This window comes from Dicentrarchus labrax, unplaced genomic scaffold (genome assembly GCF_905237075.1).
Source record: "Dicentrarchus labrax unplaced genomic scaffold, dlabrax2021, whole genome shotgun sequence".
In the NCBI taxonomy this organism is placed as follows: Eukaryota; Metazoa; Chordata; class Actinopteri; family Moronidae; genus Dicentrarchus; species Dicentrarchus labrax.
Genome location: NW_026136711.1, coordinates 17576333 through 17595344, shown reverse-complemented (window position 1 = coordinate 17595344; position 19012 = coordinate 17576333). Strand labels below are relative to the sequence as shown.

The following is a 19012-nucleotide window of genomic DNA, read 5'->3' as shown; positions in this document are numbered from 1 at the left end:
ATAAATAAAAAGGTTGGGGCACCAGCACAAAGAAAGTCACAATGCATTCATGGTGAAACAGTTCCAAACCTTTTTCATCACAGTTTCTCCACTAGAAATGCACATTTGTCCGCCAGAGATGAAACTTGTCGCCATTTTTTTTTTTTTCAAATGTGGCATCTTGACATCATCAGGGTTATTTTCTCAGACTTACGAAGAGCTTCTTCCAGAGCCACGGATATAGATGGGTGACAATTTAAAGGAAAAACCAACACAAACCTCCTAGTCTCCATTCTCTCATTAAGTTGATTCACATCATTTCCTTTCTCATCGAACCATTCAGTGACTCCTCGTATGAAATCCTCTGCATTTGTCATGTTTCTCAACTGATTAATTCAGGTTTTTCCTTTAATTTGTCATCCGTCTGTATGTAGAGCCGGTTCATGTTTAAAACACCAAAGCCCTGCTGTGATGGGCAGAAGAATAAAGGATCGAACTAAAAACCACAGAGAATTTAAGGTTTTAACCATGTACATGTACATTTTTATCTAATTTTAGAGAACTATGTGTACATCAAAAGTTAAATTTCCATGAGATCATACTAAGCCCAGGGAGGTGTGTGTGTGTATGGAGCAACTTAGAATAGTGTAGCCCTGACTACCAGTGAGCTCTAGTGACAACTTTTTAATATCCGAGGATCTTTTTCTGGCCCAAGTCATTTCCTTCTACCAACAGTAGTCTATTGTACAGCGTTATGACTCATTTGTAAATCTCATCTTCATACATATGAATTACACCAGTAATGCTGTTGCTGTTTAATCCTGCTACGACTAAAGCTCCAGTATATTAGTCATCGTTTACAATATGGTCATTGTAATTCATGGTAGTGTGAGGTGAGTTTATGACTTCTCTTCGTCTGAATTACGCCATCATTGGTTGAGGTTTGTTTGTATAAGGACGTGTTTATTTGAATATTCATCTTTTTTTTTTTATTATTCATTTGGTTTTCATTTTATTTTTTAAAAAATGAGTAGGCCTATACAGACAAAAAGACAAAACACTAAATTAGACTGTTCTTTTGCTTTACTTTTGTAAAAACAGTATAAGATGACTATTAAATGACATGATTGAAAGGTTATATTATGTTAGTTTCTAACAAACCAGTATGTGCGAGTGTGTGAGTTCATGTGGTGTGTATGAAAATAACTTCTGTGAAGTCGGGGAGGGCGGGTCAACTAACAAAGCTCCTCTTGTTAGTTCAGAGATTTCACACAACAAACATTTGTTACTTACTATTAAACATTGTCTTTTGTTCTTACATACATGTGATTATATGTAAGTATTATGTAATTTACAGAGAATAGTAAAATAAATTCCTAAAGTTTGTTTAATAACTAATAAAGATGTGAAGACGTATTCAGTCTGTGCATTCACGTCATCAATCATAGCACATGGTTCTCCCTATATTGTGGTACATGGCTGTTCTGTTCCTGTTTACTTGGTATCAGATCGGAACCAAATTTTGTGGTATTGTCCACACCCAGTAACAGCAGATTGTCTTTGATGTGACTGTGTTTTTCCGCCAATTTAGTCTTGGACTTCTATAAAGTTGTCCGACTCACGATGAATAGTTTAAAGAATAGATCAAAATCGTGCAGCAGAGTCAGAGATATTGTTTTCTTAGTTCTTTATTTAAAGGCACCAAAGCTTCAAGTAGAGATGGGGAGCGGGCTACAGAGGTTTGGTAATCTCACTTCTTTCTATCTTCACACCCTCAGATTTCTTTTATTTTCAAACTTGTCTTCAAAAGTCTTCTGCCCCAAATGAACCTGACTCGAGTGACCAATCCAATTTAATAGACTTCACACAGCTCCCTCTGGATCCATTAAAAGCTTTACAGAACTCCAACAACAGTTTCACTTCAAACAAATGCATGCAAGTTTGTATTTAGTTGATAAAAACTTCTTAAAGTGACCTCTCTGCAGACATTAGGGAGCAGACGGGTCCATACCTTTGTTCTTACCATTGTTTTCTGTCCTACATGTCTGTGTGCCGGCAGTGCCACCGTCACGCACAACTAGGCCTGACCTCATAGTGTAATGTGTATGTGTGTATGTGTGTGTAAAAGTTTACGTCATCATTATCATATTTGTAACATGCACGGTGGATAATAAGCTATATTATAATACTGAAAATAAAGCTTGGTTACTTTTGCTACTATAGCTAATACTAATACTACTACTAATAATATTTTATTATTAATAAGACAAGTAATTATCTTCATGACCAACAATTATATTAATGTGTTATAATATATCATTCTTCTGAAAGCTAATTAACACTTTATAGAGCTATCTATCTATCTATCCATCTACCCATAGCTGTACATATATCCTTATATGGTGCGAATCGGTACAGGGCCGAGTGGGCTGGAAGATGTATACGATGGTGCTGTGTGTGTCTGTGTGCATTTGAATATGAGTCAATCCTTTTTTTCCAGCACATTTGCCTACAGGATTTTGTGTCTTCCTCAGTGATTGGGCAGAACTCAGTGAAAGTTCTGAAACATGCAAACACAGGCAAATGTTCTAGGGGCACAAAGGGGAAGAGGTATGAGGGCCTCGTCTTATCAAATAAAAAAATCAGCTGTTGGACGATCATAGGCACACAGGAAAGTCTTTAATCAAGAACAACAGGTATGTTTTGTTTGATAAAAAATACCTTTTGAGATTTGATCATGTTGGCTGTTTCTTGGCGGTTTCTATTTCAGTCGGCTAAATCTTATTTTGTGCAGTTTATCGATAGAAAAAAAGACTAAAGATGAAAACTTTTTGAAGCAATGTCAACAATGTGTGTGTGTGTGTGTGTGTGTGTGTGTGTATGTGTGTGTGTCTGTGTGTGTGTATAGAAGGAAATTGTATTTAATGCTCCAAAAAATGTATGACGTTGGTGTTTTGCATTAGTGATTTGATAATAATTTTCTGTTCCAGAAAACGAAAAAACAAGCAACAAAAGTGTCATTTTTGCATCCGAGCAACATGGAGTACACATTCAGAGCAGTAACTCACACCCCCGGGATTATAATCTGGAGAATTGAGGTAATTTGTTTTTACAGTTCTTGCTGCAATAGTGAATGTGGACTGAAACTTTCCTGAATCAGCTGTTAAGTTTCACGGTAAAAAAGAAAGAAACAAAAGTCTGCTACTCCAGGAGGAAAAGACTCAAACAGCAGTGGTGATGTAAAAAAAAAGAATAAACAGGATTGAGAAATACCTGTTTTAGATATGACACAGACTTTTTGTGGTTGATATAACACTGTAAATGGACACCTTCTCTCTGTGCAACAGAAAATGGAGCTGGTACAAGTCCCAGAGAAATCTTATGGAAACTTTTATGAGGGTGACTGCTACGTACTTCTATCTGTAAGTCTGAGAAGATGATTAATGAATCATTGTGGTTTTGGATGCCAGGGCTGCTTGTTTGTTTAGCAAAGCCCACTGTTGTATTTATAGACTTATTAATGTATTTTGCATAATGCAGCAGGAACAAAATGCTTGTAGTACATCAGACAGCATCACACACACACAAACACACACACTGTTTTCTCCAGACTCAGAAGGTGAGCAGCTCTCTGTGTTATGATATCCACTACTGGATCGGCTGTCAGTCCACTCAGGATGAACAGGGTGCAGCCGCTGTTTACACCATCCAGCTCGATGAGTTCTTGGGTGCCACTCCGGTCCAGCACCGCGAGGTCCAGAACCACGAGTCTGATGCCTTCAGAGGCTACTTCAAACACGGAATAATGTGAGTGAAAATGTTCCCCCACAGTAGGCCATCATTTCTACACAGTAAACCATACAAATCATCTTCCTGATCTTGTTCAGCTTTAAGAAAGGTGGAGTTGCAACAGGTATGAGGCACGTTGAGACCAACACGTACGATGTGAAGAGGCTGCTTCACGTCAAAGGGAAGAAAAGGGTGATTGCAAAGGAGGTGAGCCCCTGCTTCACAGCGGTTATGTAACAGTTTAGGACAGAGAAAGAGGGCTTTATGCTTTAATTTGTTTCAGGTGGAGATGAGCTGGAATAGCTTCAACCTTGGGGATGTGTTTTTGTTGGACATTGGCAAGACCATTGTTCAGTGGAACGGACCCAAGAGTAACAAACAGGAAAAGCTTAAAGTAAGATTTCTGTGACTGTGTGGGTGCTTGTGTGTACTGCTGGGTTCACAATTCACATTATTCCACTCCTATCAACTTATTTTTCATCTTACCAGTGAATACATTTGCACCTTTATTTTCCAATGTTCCATAATAACATAACAATATCTTTACCTTCTTACTGTTATTTAAAGGACACTGCTTTATAAGTCCAGTCTTCTATCTGGATGCACGTGATAGTCTAACAGTAACTGGGTGCTTTCTGTCCTGCCCTCACCAGATCCAAATATGATCATTAAACCTTTATGGAAATTTGTGGGAGTAAATAGTCAAAGCTCATTTTATTCTTCTTGCAAAAAGGCTGGAGGCTCTGAATGATTCATTACCCCACCACACACAGAATATATAACAGCACAGTGGTGAGGTCTAAAACCTTTAGGCTGATAATGTTCTTATTCTAGGAGTTTACATCATTTTGTTTACCAACCATTTAAGTTACTTCAGATATATTTAGCCAATAGTTAGCTTACAAGTTACATGTCAGAATAATGCCAATATAATGACAAAGCAACATTGGAAGTCCACGATGAAAAGTAGATGAAATGACTAGTTGGTCAACTTAGAGGTAATAATAAGATGTATAATTTAAATTGGTTCTCCAGTGATTTAGTGTTGTATTTCTACAAAGTTGGGAGGCAAGAGACAAATTAAAAGAGCCAGAAATGTGCTGCCTTTAAGAGATAAAACTGGATCCTACATTTCCCATAAAGCAAGTTAATGCTATCTTTTGTCAGATTTCCCTGCCTGGTAAAAATCTCACATCTCACTTTTAAATTCTGTAGTACATTTCCTTTTTTTTCACATTCAACATCTGTTACTGCTTTTTAATTTGATGCCTGAGATTTCAGAATTGTTTGTGTTTTTCTGTGTTGTAACTCTGATTCTCAGGGCATGTTGTTGGCCAAAGACATCCGAGACAGAGAGAGAGGAGGTCGGGCAGAGATCAGAGTGATCGAGGGTGAAGCAGAGAGCAATTCTCCTCAGAACATGGAGATCCTGAATGGTGTTCTTGGAGAAAGGACCTCCGAACTGACGAATGGACCTCCAGATGAAACTGCTGACCAGGAACAAAAGTCAAAACTCACGCTTTACCAGTGAGCTGACCGCGATGAGGATAAATCCATGTGCAGTTGAAGTGTTGTTCGGTTTCTTCTTATTTGTTTGTGTCTTCATTTCAGTGTGTCAGATGCAGATGGTCAGATGAAGGTCACAGAAGTTGCTAACAGACCACTGACTCAGGATCTCCTCAATCATGATGTGAGTTGGTGGATACACTATTTATTATGGCTACATCAAGATGAATGCCAGTGCCACTATAAAACTTGGTGTGAGTTTATTCCTGTATCGCTAAAGGCCTTTACCTCCTGAGACTGGACTGCTCTTTGGACTCAAACCAGTCAAGGAGGTGAAGATAAAATAGTCAGATGGTATGAAATGATTTAGTCATGTATATTTAATTTAATTATCTCTTTAGGACTGCTACTTCCTGGATCAGGGAGGGACGAAGATCTTTGTGTGGAAGGGGAAGAAAGCCAACAAAGCCGAAAAACAGGCTGCTATGGGCAGAGCTTTGGTGAGTTACTGTATGGAGACCGCCCATTGTTCCCACAGCCCGTTATTCTGAAACCCCCAATAATCGGAAAAATGTTCCAAAAATGACTTTTTGGTCATGAAAGCCATCTGTCCGACAGCCTGTTACCAACCAAGTGTGTAACACAAACTTTTAACGCTTAGACGAGGAAAAATGGGAAACTGTAATGGTGCAACTTCAGGAAGAGTGTGTATTTTTAGAGCAATGAGCCTTCAGAGCAGTGAGCATTTGTTTTCAAACTAAAAGGCCGTCTGAAAAATGGCACGGCCCCGACCCTACATCAGACCTTCACATGTATTCTTAGCCTGTGTTTGTTTGCTCTTGCACGCTGCGTTTACTCTCAGTTACTCCTTACAGGTAAGGACCGTTTGTATTAGACCGCAGTAGGTGTACCTAATAAACTGACAACTAGGTGTATTTCCTATGTTGTTTCTGACTGGCTGTTATAGGAGTTCATCAAAGCTAAAAACTACCCAATCACTACAAATGTGGAAACGGTGAACGACGGGGCAGAGTCGGCTCTCTTCAAGCAGCTGTTCCAGAGCTGGACTGTAAAGGACCAGACTCAAGGTCTGGGCAAAGTGCATACAAGAGGGAAAGTGGGTATGTGTGTTCCTAAATTCACAAAGTGACTAAAAAAGTACCTATTGCTTCTAATATTTTTTTAAATTAAAAACAGTTTATTTTCAATCAATTATTTTGTTTTGTGATCATATCCTGCTTCAGCTCACATCACACAAGAAAAATTTGATGCCTCTCTGATGCACGTGATGCCAGAGGTCGCTGCACAGGAGCGAATGGTGGACAATGGCACAGGTCAAGTGGAGGTATCTGTGACAATTTAATCTGAATTTACTTTGAGGAGGATCAGTCTATCATCTACTGTATTAACAGGTCCCAAAACCGATGACTGAATACTGTCAGTTTCAGCTGTACATTGAGATCAGTGCTAACACAGTGTGCGATATTATAACATAATCACATTTAACATGTTCAGCATGCATGATGATGTTACTATGTTAACTGTGACATGAGTGCATGCTAATGTTAGAATGCTAACATGCTACAATATATGTGAAACAGTAATAAAATGCCTGTTAACATGCTAATCTGTGCCCAACAAGCTGAATCTGAGATGTCATAAAATGGCCACTATACAGAAAATGAACTTGTTGCTTTATATTTCTTACCAGTAGTACAGAACAGCAAAGTTTGCTCTCCATTCTTCATCCATCCATCCAACATGTTAATGTGTGATGAGCATGATAGCCTCATGGGGTCACTAGTGCACCTACAGACTTTAAATGTAACTCTGAAACACACAAGAAATAAAGATGGTGCTGATGCTTTGCTCTCTGTGGTTTGTTTAAAACTATAAGCACTTCAGGCCCCGGCAGTTTTCTGCCATTTGTGATTCAGTGTTACCTTTTTGATGAGCCAAGGTGTGGAGAATTGAGAATCTGGAGCTTGTCCCTGTGGACCCTGAATGGTACGGATACTTCTACGGAGGGGACTGCTACCTTATCCTCTACACCTACTTGGTTAACAACAAGAAGTGTTACCTGCTCTATATATGGCAGGTGAGGATTTGCCGTAACACCCAGTGTCTTACATAATAATAATAATAATAATAATAATAATAATAATATAAGATCATACACTGAAACATAAAGTTAATTACAAGGTTGCTTATAAAATAGTCAATCCCTCACTGTCCCTGCATTGGATTTTTCTGATTATCTCTGTATTATAGGATGAAATTTACTTCACCACATATTATTTCAGGGGCGACATGTGACACAGGATGAACTGGCAGCCTCAGCTTTTCAGGCTGTGGACTTGGATCAGAAGTACGGTGGTGAGCCGGTTCAAGTGAGAATAACGATGGGCAAAGAACCAAGACACTTTATGGCAATTTTCAAGGGTAAAATGGTCATCTTCGAGGTACGACTGTATTTATAATCACTTCACTTTAACATTCTGTTTACTTTATTATTTCTACAGGCTTTTCAATAAGAGGATTATATTCTCTACTGGCAGGTGTTTACAGTTTTTATGACAGTACAGAAGATTTTCTCTTTCTTCTGTTAGGGGGGCACGTCTAGAAAGGGGTCTTCTGATCCAGAACCACCGATAAGGTTGTTCCAGGTCCACGGTTCTGACCCATCCAACACAAAAGCCATCGAGGTTTCAGCGCTGGCAACCTCTCTCAACTCCAATGATGTGTTTTTACTAAGAAGCCAATCAGGAATGTATCTGTGGTGTGGAAAGGTAAAGATTTTAACATCGGATAGAGAAACTGAACCAACAATAGAATACGATACTTTTTGTATTTTATGTATTTGAGTATGTCAACATTTGTGTATCTGCAATTACAGAAAGGTATATGTATGTATATGTATATATACATATAAAAAATACTGGCCAAAAGTATTTAGAAACTTTTGTACACTTCTTGTTTTCATTTTTTTTTAACTACGCACCTCAGTTCCATTTAAACCTTAATGCTCCAGAGTACAATGATGCTTTACACAACAGTTTGGAGAAGACCTTTTTCTGTGTCAACATGACAATACCCTGAGAATTAACCTATATAGAGCCCCGACCTCAGCCCCATCAGACACCTTCGGGATGGATTGAGCTAGGCCTTATCGCCCAGCATCAGTACCTGACCTCACTGATGCTCTTGGGGCTGAATGGGAACAAATCCCTGCTGCTAGGATCAAAAATCCACTGGAAAAGTCTTCCCAGAAGAATGGAGAATATATTGTTCATCAATTGTATATGGAGTGTAATGTCTGGGTGTCCACATACTTTTGACCATAAAGTGTACTATACCAAGACAGGAAGGACCTGGTTCAAGCCTGTCTGGCAGCAAACATCTGCCCTGTTGAAGTTTTCTTGGGTCAAACTATTTTGATCAAATTAGATCGTAATGTCCATGACAACATAGCTCACAGCTTTTTGTCGCCAGGGATCGAGTGGAGATGAGAGAGCCATGGCGAAGGAGGTGAGCTCTGTGATTGCCCAGAACTCCCAGAGAGGCTCTGAGGAGATTGTGGCAGAGGGTCAGGAACCCATTGAATTCTGGGAGTTGCTTGGAGGGAAAGCTCCCTACGCCAGTGACAAGAGGTGATGATGACACAAATATGATGCTAATATTTACAAATGAGCTTTGTGAGTGTTACAGTGAGGGTAACGCACTTGTTGACTGCAGATTACAGCAGACAGTTTCAGATCACCATCCACGCCTGTTTGAATGCTCAAATAAGACGGGCTGCTTCATTGTGACCGAGGTGACTCAGTTCACACAGGACGACCTCTATGAGGATGATATCATGCTGCTGGACACATGGGACCAGGTACAAGGTGTTTGTGATGAATATATGTATATATATATATATATATATATATACATATATATATATATATATATATATATTCATACTGCCATTTTACTTAGGTAAATCATAAATGAGTTAAATCCATTCAGCCTTTTTCTTATTGTTGGTTTCAGCTGTTTCTCTGGATCGGTAAAAATGCCAATGAGGTAGAGCGTAAAGAAGCGGTGGTCACGAGCCAAGAGTACCTGCGCACCCACCCGGGGACCAGAGACCCAGACACCCCCATCGTCATGATCAAGCAAGGATTTGAGCCGCCCACCTTCACTGGGTGGTTCACAGCCTGGGACCCCTCCAAATGGAGCGTGAGTGTTTGGAAATAGAGCATCAACGTGTACATTGATGAGTGACAAACATACACTGACTAACATTTCCTTCTTGTAGGGAGGAAAGAGCTACGAGGACTTGAAGAAGGAGTTGGGAGATGAAGTGTCACCTGTTAATGTTCCAACTGTAACTGTAAGTCATTTTCATTTTTTGAGCTTTTTGGGGAACAGACATTGTGTCTGATACAGTGGTTGGCAACATTTTACTGTTCTTCTTCATGCACAGGTTACATTTGGGATAATTGATAAGTTAATTAGATTATATATATGTGTGTAATTTACTGCCACTGTCAGTCACTGTACTAGAGCTCCACAGCCCACCAGACTGCATTTACAAAAACACTAAATTTACCTTGCAGACACAAACTGGATAAAACTCACCAAAACCATCTTTGTTAGTCTTTCCACTGCTGTTGTCAAACATTGAATATGTATAAGAAGTCAGACAACAGTAGTCAAAAACTTGCATTAATAAAGTACTCTACTTATATATCTCCCATCCTCCTACCAACACTTGACAATGTGTTTTAAGAGTCAATTCAAAGCCACAACAATAAGTGATATATTGATTAAAATATAATACATCAATGAAGAATCTTAACCAGAACTTTAATGTGACTTTATAGGAGTCGAACTGTGTCGACAGTGAGAGAATCTTTCAGTGTTTTCCACCCGACGCTTTGGTCAACAAGCTTGCCAGCGAACTGCCTGAAGGTGTTGACCCAACAAATAAAGAAGTAAGTGTGTGTGTGTGTGTTTTGTTATTTTATAGAGTGAAATATAGCCCTCTACTAACAGAAGGTGATATACTGTATAACTTGTGGAAAATAGCACACACTCTATCAAAGTGAAGCTTTATTTGGAGCTTTTAAACGTTCACTATGTAACAATCAAAAAGTAAAAGAAAGCAGTTCCCTCCAAATGCCACATGAAATTATCCAGAGTGGAAATTATGAATTTGGTAGCACTCCATTTTTGGAGGAATTTTCTTCAAAGAAAAGCTCAGTTTAAAACCAAGAAAAGATTAGTTAATTATATTTTTTGTTGGAAACCTTCATATGTTCATATTTTGAATTGTAAGCCATCTGTGTAGCTATGCTTAGCCAACCAGCTGTCTCTATTTTCCCTATAATTAGTATGAAATTACGTAGTTGGGAAATTATGGACCCATAAAATTAAATTTTAGCATTATTTTTCTCTCAAGTCTTCAAGTTCAGTTATTTTTCAAGAGTCACTCATTTATTAACAGTTACCTTGTTTGAACCATGATGCTTTGCTGCTGTATAGTATCAGTGATAAGATGTTTATCTTGTAGAGCAGATGTGTTCAACACCAACTCAAGTAAAAGAATACTGCCTTGTTGCTCATTTGTTATCAGAAACACCTCTCTGACTCTGACTTCAACGACGTGTTTGGAATCACCAAAGACGACTTTGCTAGTCTGCCGCGGTGGAAACAACTGAGCATGAAGAAAGAAAAGAGGATGTTTTGATTATATATTTTCTGTACTTTGTACACTTTTACTGTTAAAAGACAACAGGAGGTCTCTCTTTGTCTCTCTACAATTACTGACTTTCCACTTTGGCTCAATCTCCTTATTGAAGACAGGACTAATGTTTGTGTCTTCTCCTTATTGTGAGTCATACTGTTGTTTCAAACCCCTGTAATACAAGTCTTAAATACTTCATTATTTACTTTATATTTGACACCATTTGATGAAGAGGTCTTGGGGTAATATTATGTGTACTGTCAGTTTGAGACATTATAAACTGTATCGCTCATTCTGCTGTGTGTGTTTCTGTGAAAAAACATCATCTCCTCCACACTGAGACATCAGATTAATCCTATGATGAAGAATTTATATCCCTGGTGAAAGTGAATACAAACTTATATGATAAAAGACCAATTAGACATTAAAAACTATTTATGAATACCAGAGCTGTAAATGGGTAAAATACATGTAGTTCAAACTCAGTGTAACAAACATTGATGTAACTTTCATTAACTCTGAGCTCACTCATCACAAGACATATGTTGCCATCTGTTGGACAAATAATGTAATAGCAGGTCAGGCCAAAATATTTTAGGCAAAAGAATGAAAAACTTGTTCAATTATCTCGAAAAGAGAGGAAGTGACATTTGATTTCAAGTTCATATCCAAACCCTTTAGTGACCACCAAAATTCTCCTGATTTTTAGCATCATAACTGTCCAGATCTCTGCCTTTAAGTGAAAAACTCAAAATAAATAGAGTAACTAAACTAAACTAGACCCAGAAGTCAGCTTAACTGTTCACCCAGTTACTTCACTAACATCTTTGAAACAGAAGCCGAAGAGGAGTCTTAATGAATTTCTCCCACATCCCTGCATTTGTTTCAGGTAGTTGGTATTAAATGTCGGGTGATTCCTTTATTACTGCAGTCATGAATATTTCAAATGTAAGTCAAAACAAATGACCAGTCAGTGTCAGCGTTATTCACTCCTTTTATTTTGATATGTCTGGAATGTAATTTCACTTACAAGTATAAATTCATTTACAGTTACAGCTGAACATTTAATACAAAGCTCAGGACAAGTCAAAAATATCTAGACCCATTAAACACATCAAATTACAGTAAGAACATATTTTTTGCATTGTTGTATGAAAATGAAACACAAAAATGTAAATCTAATTACTTGATGAACTGTCAAAAAGTCACTTATGAAAATAAGGCTGAACAGCACCAGTGATATTGTGACAATGAAGAAAGCTTAAATCGATTGATTAAACATTTGAAGTCAGAGTAACAAACCGATTTCCCATCAGGTTCTGATCTCACAGGAAAATAAAAAAACTGTTGAATAAACAACATAGACAACCAATGATTGTTGATGTTCATGTACAAATATCTGACCACCGCTGGTTGCAAATTGTTCAAGAATTGACAACAGTACTACAGTAACAGTACTACAGTAACAGCATTACAGTAACAGTACTACAGTAACAGTACTACAGTAACAGTACTACAGTAACAGCATTACAGTAACAGCATTACAGTAACCGTACTACAGTAGCAGTTAATAGGCTCATTTTGTGGAAGAAAAAGCATCTATCTGAGCTGCTTGTGCTCATGGCAGCCATCACAAAAGATAATAAGTATTAGCATGTGTGCCAGCATTATGTCTAAAATAGGCCTGTGTGATAGAAGTAATACAAAAAAAAGACAAATGAGTAAATACAAACATTAATATGCTGCCATAAACCCATTGCTACTTTTCAATTGTCCATAAATCTGTTCATATTGTTCCTCTTTTGTGTTCTGTATGAGAAAAATCAACATTTCAATTTCCATTTTAAACATTGTTAGTGTCACATGATATGTTCCCTCAAAACTGAAATTATTTGTTAATTCCGCTTAAGATCCACCTTAAAAAAACCAGTGAATGACAAGAGTGATGCATTATTTTGCAAACAAAATTAAAATATAAAATCCCTTCAAAACGGTATTTTTGCAGTAAATAACTTCGATCAAAGGATTATTGAATATATATGTGTGAAAGTACTGCGTGCAAAAGTACTAATAATGACACACATCATGTCGTGTTCAGTTTGGAAATCATTATACATTCTTCTTAGGTGCTCATGCAAACTATCTCAAATGAGGTGAAAGGGTCTATTCTTGCCTCAAGCATAAAAAAAGAACATGTAACATTGTAAAAAATAAACAGTAAAAATTGCGATTAAATACAAAGTGTATACAGCAATCAGAGACATCCAAAGAGACTAATTTCAGCAAGTTTAACTGCAAATGTGCAAACATACAGTATTACCATGCAGAACACAGCCTGCAGCAGGTCAGCTGATTGTTTCTCACCGACACGTTTGGTTATAAAGGGAATGTTGTTTCTAATGTAATTGGACAAAAATTTATGCCACAATACAACAAGCTTTAAAAGTGCAAATGCAGCTGAATTCATTTCCCTAAAGTCAAAATAAAAAACAGGATAAAGAGCTGTATATGAAAGATTAAAAAAATAAATGTTTACGTCAGCGAGGCAGTCAATAGATGGCATTTTCCCTTACTTAAAAAAATCCTGCTTTTGATTCAATGCTCCTTATCTTATCTTCCTAAGACTGATCAAAAGTGTCCTTCAGACAGACTAAATATCTTTAAATGTAGTGAACAGCAGTTGAATGTCTGAAATCTTCAGACAGCCTAGACTCCAGACTTATATTATGTAGTAATGATTGGAGCCAAAACAGCAACAGCCCAAATAGCTCTCTGTGTTTTGTCTACAGGTAAATCCTGGCTTGTGTCCTGGCAGCTGTTAGTATACAAACCATCTTTCTTAAAAAGATTACCAAAGAGGTAAATGGTCGAAGCAGCATGTAAAAGCATTTTACGTCTATCCACGTATTCAAAAAAGTTAAGACATTAAAAGAAATTATTGGCAATTAATATAAAGTAGTCATTAATAGAGTTTGAGCTAGTAAGCCACTGGATCCTGAGTTCCTTTGTTGTGAATTTAAACCTGAAACTTACTACAGTGTATTACAATTAGGGCTGCAACTAACCATCATTATCACTTAAGCTGCCGATTATTTACTTAATTAAATTTGTTCTAAAATCACAATTTCCCAGAGTCAAAAGTGGTCTGATTTGTCGGATATTTCTATCATATTCGATGAAGAGAGGCAGCAAATCCTCAGATTTAAGAAGCTGAAACCAGAATTTATTTTGGCATTTTCTTCTTGGCACAAAAAATATATTTTTGATTAATTTTTTTCTTTCGATCAACTATTTGATTAATCAGCTGCTATTTGGAGCTCTAATTACAGCTCTGAATGTTACTGTTGGCCTTTTTTTTCCAAGAACATAAATATCAGAAGTGTGTAAACTGCAAATAAAAAGAGCTTCTTAATTACGCCAAATGATCAATAATTCAATTTTTCCCAGTAGTAGATAAAACAGATGAATTAAGACACAACACAAGCGTCTGGGTTTTTGGGGTCTGGGGTCTTGCCGTCAGTCACCTGGCAGTTGTTGGTCAAACTTTTCTCTTTCTCTGAATCATGCGGCAACTCCAAAGGATCTGCTCCACCCGGAAACATCCTTTCCTGCTCTGGAGTATCTGCAGACGCATCCTCGTAGGCACTTATGCTGTCTGAGTCGTTCCTCTCTGGAGAAGGATCTCGTCCCTCCTCAACACCGTTTTCGCAAGGCCTCAGCAGGACCCCGTCTCCAGAGATGGGGTTGTCCAGGGCGAGAGAGGGCAGTTGGATCAGGGGCTTACTGACCATCTTCCGCAGCTTCGTCAGGATGCTTCCTTCATCCCCCGCCTCCTCACTCTGTCCCACTTCCTCTGACGCTCTACCTTGGCTTTCACACAGCGACAAGTCTTTGTCCTCTCTGTGTGCGGCTGTCATCAATTCTTGGTGTTCTTGTCTCGTTATCTCATCCACACTTCCGTGTGTGCTCGCTGGAGCGGACGGTTTGTTATTCCTCTCCTGCAGAGAGAAATGTAATTGTCAATAAGAAAATTAACATTAAACAAACTATAGTTGCTTAGTTATTTTGTTATTATTTTGTTTAAAGTAGCCAGATTTGTGAATGTAAAGCCATCTCTACCAATACGGAAGCAAAAACAAGCCATGAGAATGTTTGTTTATAAGCAACTGAATAGATGATTTTGAAATTGAATCACTAATAAATACTTAATGTTGAACATTAAACATCGCTCAATTTATGATACTGCAATATTTATTATGTGTCAATTCCCCTCATTGACTGATAGAACTTAACCGACAGAACAAAGATTGATTGATTCAAGAAAAGTTCAAGTTTGAATATTGGTATTTTGGAATTTCACCCATCAAATTTAAACTTTTTTTTTTACATTTTCATTTATTAATCATTCGTTCATTCATTTATTAATCATTAAATTTCATACTTTGAAGCTTTGAAGTGCTTATGAATTTAAAATCCATATGGCTTTTCTTTACCTCCATACTACTTCTGTGATGCAAGATTTATAAATGCAGAATGAACTGCTTTGAGTTTATCTCAAAAAATAACATTAGACATTATTTCCCAGGGAATACGCCATCAAACATCTCATTTCACAGTAAATATCATTCGTTTATGTGCAAATTCAATACTGTATGTCCCTTATTTACAATGAACAAACTAAAAATACACCATGAGGAACTGAGTGTAACATTACAGTACATTATGTACGGCCATAGCAAGTAATATAGTTACTTATTAGAATAACTCGGCAGAGAAACAATAGCTTAGATATCAAGGAAAACAAATCACGCACCATCTCCATTATTCACATTCAATAAGACGTGATCACACTCCTGACAAACCGTTATATCACAGGCTTTATGTCACATTAATTCAAAAACCTGGTGCTTCTCTAAGAGTGTGTAATTTTCTCCTTCTAAATGTCACATACCTCTTTTAATCTCTCCACCTCTTGCATCAGAGAGCTGACCATGCTCTCCAGTTTCTTCTTGGCCTCCCTCTCTCGTTCCAGCTCCTACAAATGCAGAAGCGTTAATGAGAGGACCCGGCAGCTTGTTAGCGTCATATTTTATTACGAGGAACAAAAACAAACTTCTCATTAAAATGATGAAGACTAAAACATGTCTAATAGGTGGCTGAAGTGGGGTATTTATGTGGCCTCAACGTACCAAACTAGCCTGTCCAGCTTCCCTCTGGGCCTCAGCCAGCAGCTCCTCTACACCCTCCAGCGTGTCCTGCAGGACGTCCACCTGGAACAACAGAGCCTCTCGCTCGACCTCCAGCCCACGCAGCTCCTGCACCACCTCGTCATAGCTGGCCTGCAGCTCCAGCTACACCACAAACACAGTTACAAATCAGCGTGGGCAACTTTAGAGGAACGCATGCCAGTCAGTGGGTGGGAAGTGTTTAGCAAGCTTTCAGAGGCATCAGTGGGAGGCCTCATCTGGAAGCATGACAACCCCTCAATATGTAAAGCAATATGTATCCCTGCAGTCTATTAGACGTGACAGGACTGTGAACAAGACTTTACATTGTAACAGCGTCATAATTAGAAGAAGCAGCAGCTCACCATTTCTGGGAGTCCCATGAAGAGGTCCTGGTCAGATTGCTGAAAAGAAACAAAAAACATTAACAATTATAGCATTAAATATTACCATAGAGTTAGTTCACAAAATAAATACATCATTATGTTAGTAAGTGAACTGAAGGAGTCCATTGTGTTTAGACAGGGTCAGATAGGATTGTTAGCTGTGGCAGCAGAACCTATAATCTGTCTGAAGAGCACCAACACTTCACCTGGTTGACCCTTTGTTTTTACTTTATTTTCCTCTTAATCTTCTAGCGTCACCAACTCTGACGAGTCTCAGACTTTGTACACTGAAATCTCAGCTTATCTAAATACTGTAATATAGAGGCACCGTGTTCGAAACAGCTCTCAAAACACAATATGTGATTAAGTACGATAGAAACATTTGCGGTGTCAATATAGCCGACATTCGTAGGTCATATTCTATCAGATAATAGAAAACGAATGGGTCATAGGATTTAGTTTAACACTGGCTTATGAAGATTTATTTGCATCAGACTCGTTGCCTTTTTAACCTCTGTAGTGTCAAATTCACACAACACAACAGAAATTAGTGCCTGACAGAGATAGCATTATGTTTTCAAAGAAACACAGCTTTTGATTCAACATGCTGACAGGAACACACTTTTTTCCCCAACAAGTTGATTAAATGTAAGTTTGGATTTTCTGTAAATAAACTTTGTGACATAAGACACCAAACACACAATATAGATATACAGCTGTATCTCAAGTTCATGTTTCTCAAGTGCAGCGGTGGAAGCTGTATCAATACAACAATCTGAAAATACTCACTTTAACACAAGTTAATGTTCAAATTTGTCCCCATATAACTGATATATTATTATATGTGACATTTTTATGACTAGTGGTCCCTCCAAAAGGACCAGATGATAAATCTGAGGGGCTAAAATGACTAATGAGTTCTCTTATGTTTGCTTTTTGTGAAATATTGGATAATGTGATCTCCTTAGAGTCAAACAGTTATTCAAACAAACATCTAAACCATAACAAAGGCCCCAGCTAGAGAGTGCTGTTTGGTAAGGAGAGACACAAAGAAATAGAGATTAGGAATCACTGTTTATTATGTAACAACATGATAAGCCTATTATTAGAGCTGCACAATTAATCAAAATATTACTGAAATATGAGCAAGTGCAATATGCAAATCACAGAAACTGTCATTTTATGACAAAACAGTAACCTAACGTATTATTATAAAACTACTGTAGTTCTGAAGAGATGCTCTGATCTCCAGATTTAATAAAACATGTTTGTTTGGTACAGACCACAGTAAAACAGTCACATCATCATGATTCTTATATTTGTTTTCAATGAAGATATAAATGTATGATGTAAGAATCACAAACCATATCGCAACATCTGTGAATAACAACCACAATATGATGTTTTAACCATATCGTGCAGCCCTACTTATTATTACTTTATGCACAATCCTAATCTGACTATAGCTGCCAATTAAATGTTAGTTATCGGGGTAAAACGTACAACATTTACTTCTGAAAAGCGGTGGAGTAGGAGAAGAAATCAGTGCTTTAGTATTACTGCTCCTGTGTTATCATTACATGGCAATGATACTGGCCCATGAGACAAACAATCTGGAGACACTCAGGTGAGATTAAGCCAGATGTTTGGCTCCTGGCTCCTACCTGACTGTCACTCCTCTTCTTCAGGGTGCCTGCTCGGCTGTCGCTTCGTGTCAGACGCCTGGACGAGGTCTCGGTCTAATAAGGAGAAACACACACACACACACACACACACACACACACACACACACACACACACACACACACACACACACACACACACACACACACAGAGAGAGAGAGAGAGAGAGATCAGGTGGAGCCTCTCATCGTCACACAGTCGGAGCACAAACACAACAAGCTAGCTAAGAATAAATAAAAAGGGGAAGTGAGGTGAAGCTCCGGGGCCTGACAGAGAAACACACAGCTCCTGATCAATCTGTAACCGGTAACAAAATGGCTGAACACCCCCAACCGCCAACATTTTATGTTATTTTAGTGTCTTTAAAAGCCCTGACGTTAGCTGTAGCTGTAGCTTTAACCCGTCAGTAAGGAGTCAGTGTTTCTTCCTCACCTCTTTAATAATGCTGCGGAGAGACTCGTCCTCGCTCAGTCCTCGAGATAACGTCCGTTTCCTCGGCGACCCGTCCACACTGACTGAATGCATGTTAGTTTCTTCTTTTAATGTTTTATATTAACTTTTTTACGTAACAGACACCTCCGAGCTCCCTGGGTGAAGTGGTGTTTGGTTGCCTACGCAGAAACTCACTGTGAACTGCCGACGCCCAGGCCGTGATCTACGGAAAGCCGCGGGGACCAAACTGTCTTTTTAACACCGCCCGCCCTCACTCC

General features: G+C 38.3%; 2 protein-coding genes across 2 annotated transcripts; one reads left to right on the top strand and one right to left on the bottom strand.

Annotated features, from left to right (window-relative positions):
- Positions 1-2557: 2557 nt before the first annotated feature.
- Positions 2558-11302, top strand: avil (advillin). The gene is made up of 20 exons (XM_051416136.1): positions 2558-2675; positions 2970-3077; positions 3327-3401; positions 3590-3786; positions 3867-3975; positions 4052-4162; positions 5090-5295; positions 5380-5458; positions 5676-5774; positions 6242-6395; positions 6519-6619; positions 7235-7372; positions 7578-7736; positions 7884-8063; positions 8767-8924; positions 9010-9154; positions 9310-9498; positions 9578-9652; positions 10146-10256; positions 10898-11302. Exons 2-20 carry the CDS (start codon positions 3018-3020, stop codon positions 11009-11011), a joined length of 2460 nt encoding a protein of 819 aa, XP_051272096.1. The 5' UTR covers positions 2558-2675; positions 2970-3017; the 3' UTR covers positions 11012-11302.
- A 682-nt stretch (positions 11303-11984) lies between these two features.
- On the bottom strand, positions 11985-18953 carry si:ch1073-456m8.1 (nuclear ubiquitous casein and cyclin-dependent kinase substrate 1). Its single transcript, XM_051416185.1, has 6 exons — positions 18735-18953; positions 18284-18358; positions 16599-16637; positions 16198-16359; positions 15960-16043; positions 11985-15006 (listed from the first exon to the last, which is right to left on the bottom strand). Exons 1-6 carry the CDS (start codon positions 18825-18827, stop codon positions 14476-14478), a joined length of 984 nt encoding a protein of 327 aa, XP_051272145.1. The 5' UTR covers positions 18828-18953; the 3' UTR covers positions 11985-14475.
- Between the last annotated feature and the right edge of the window lie 59 nt (positions 18954-19012).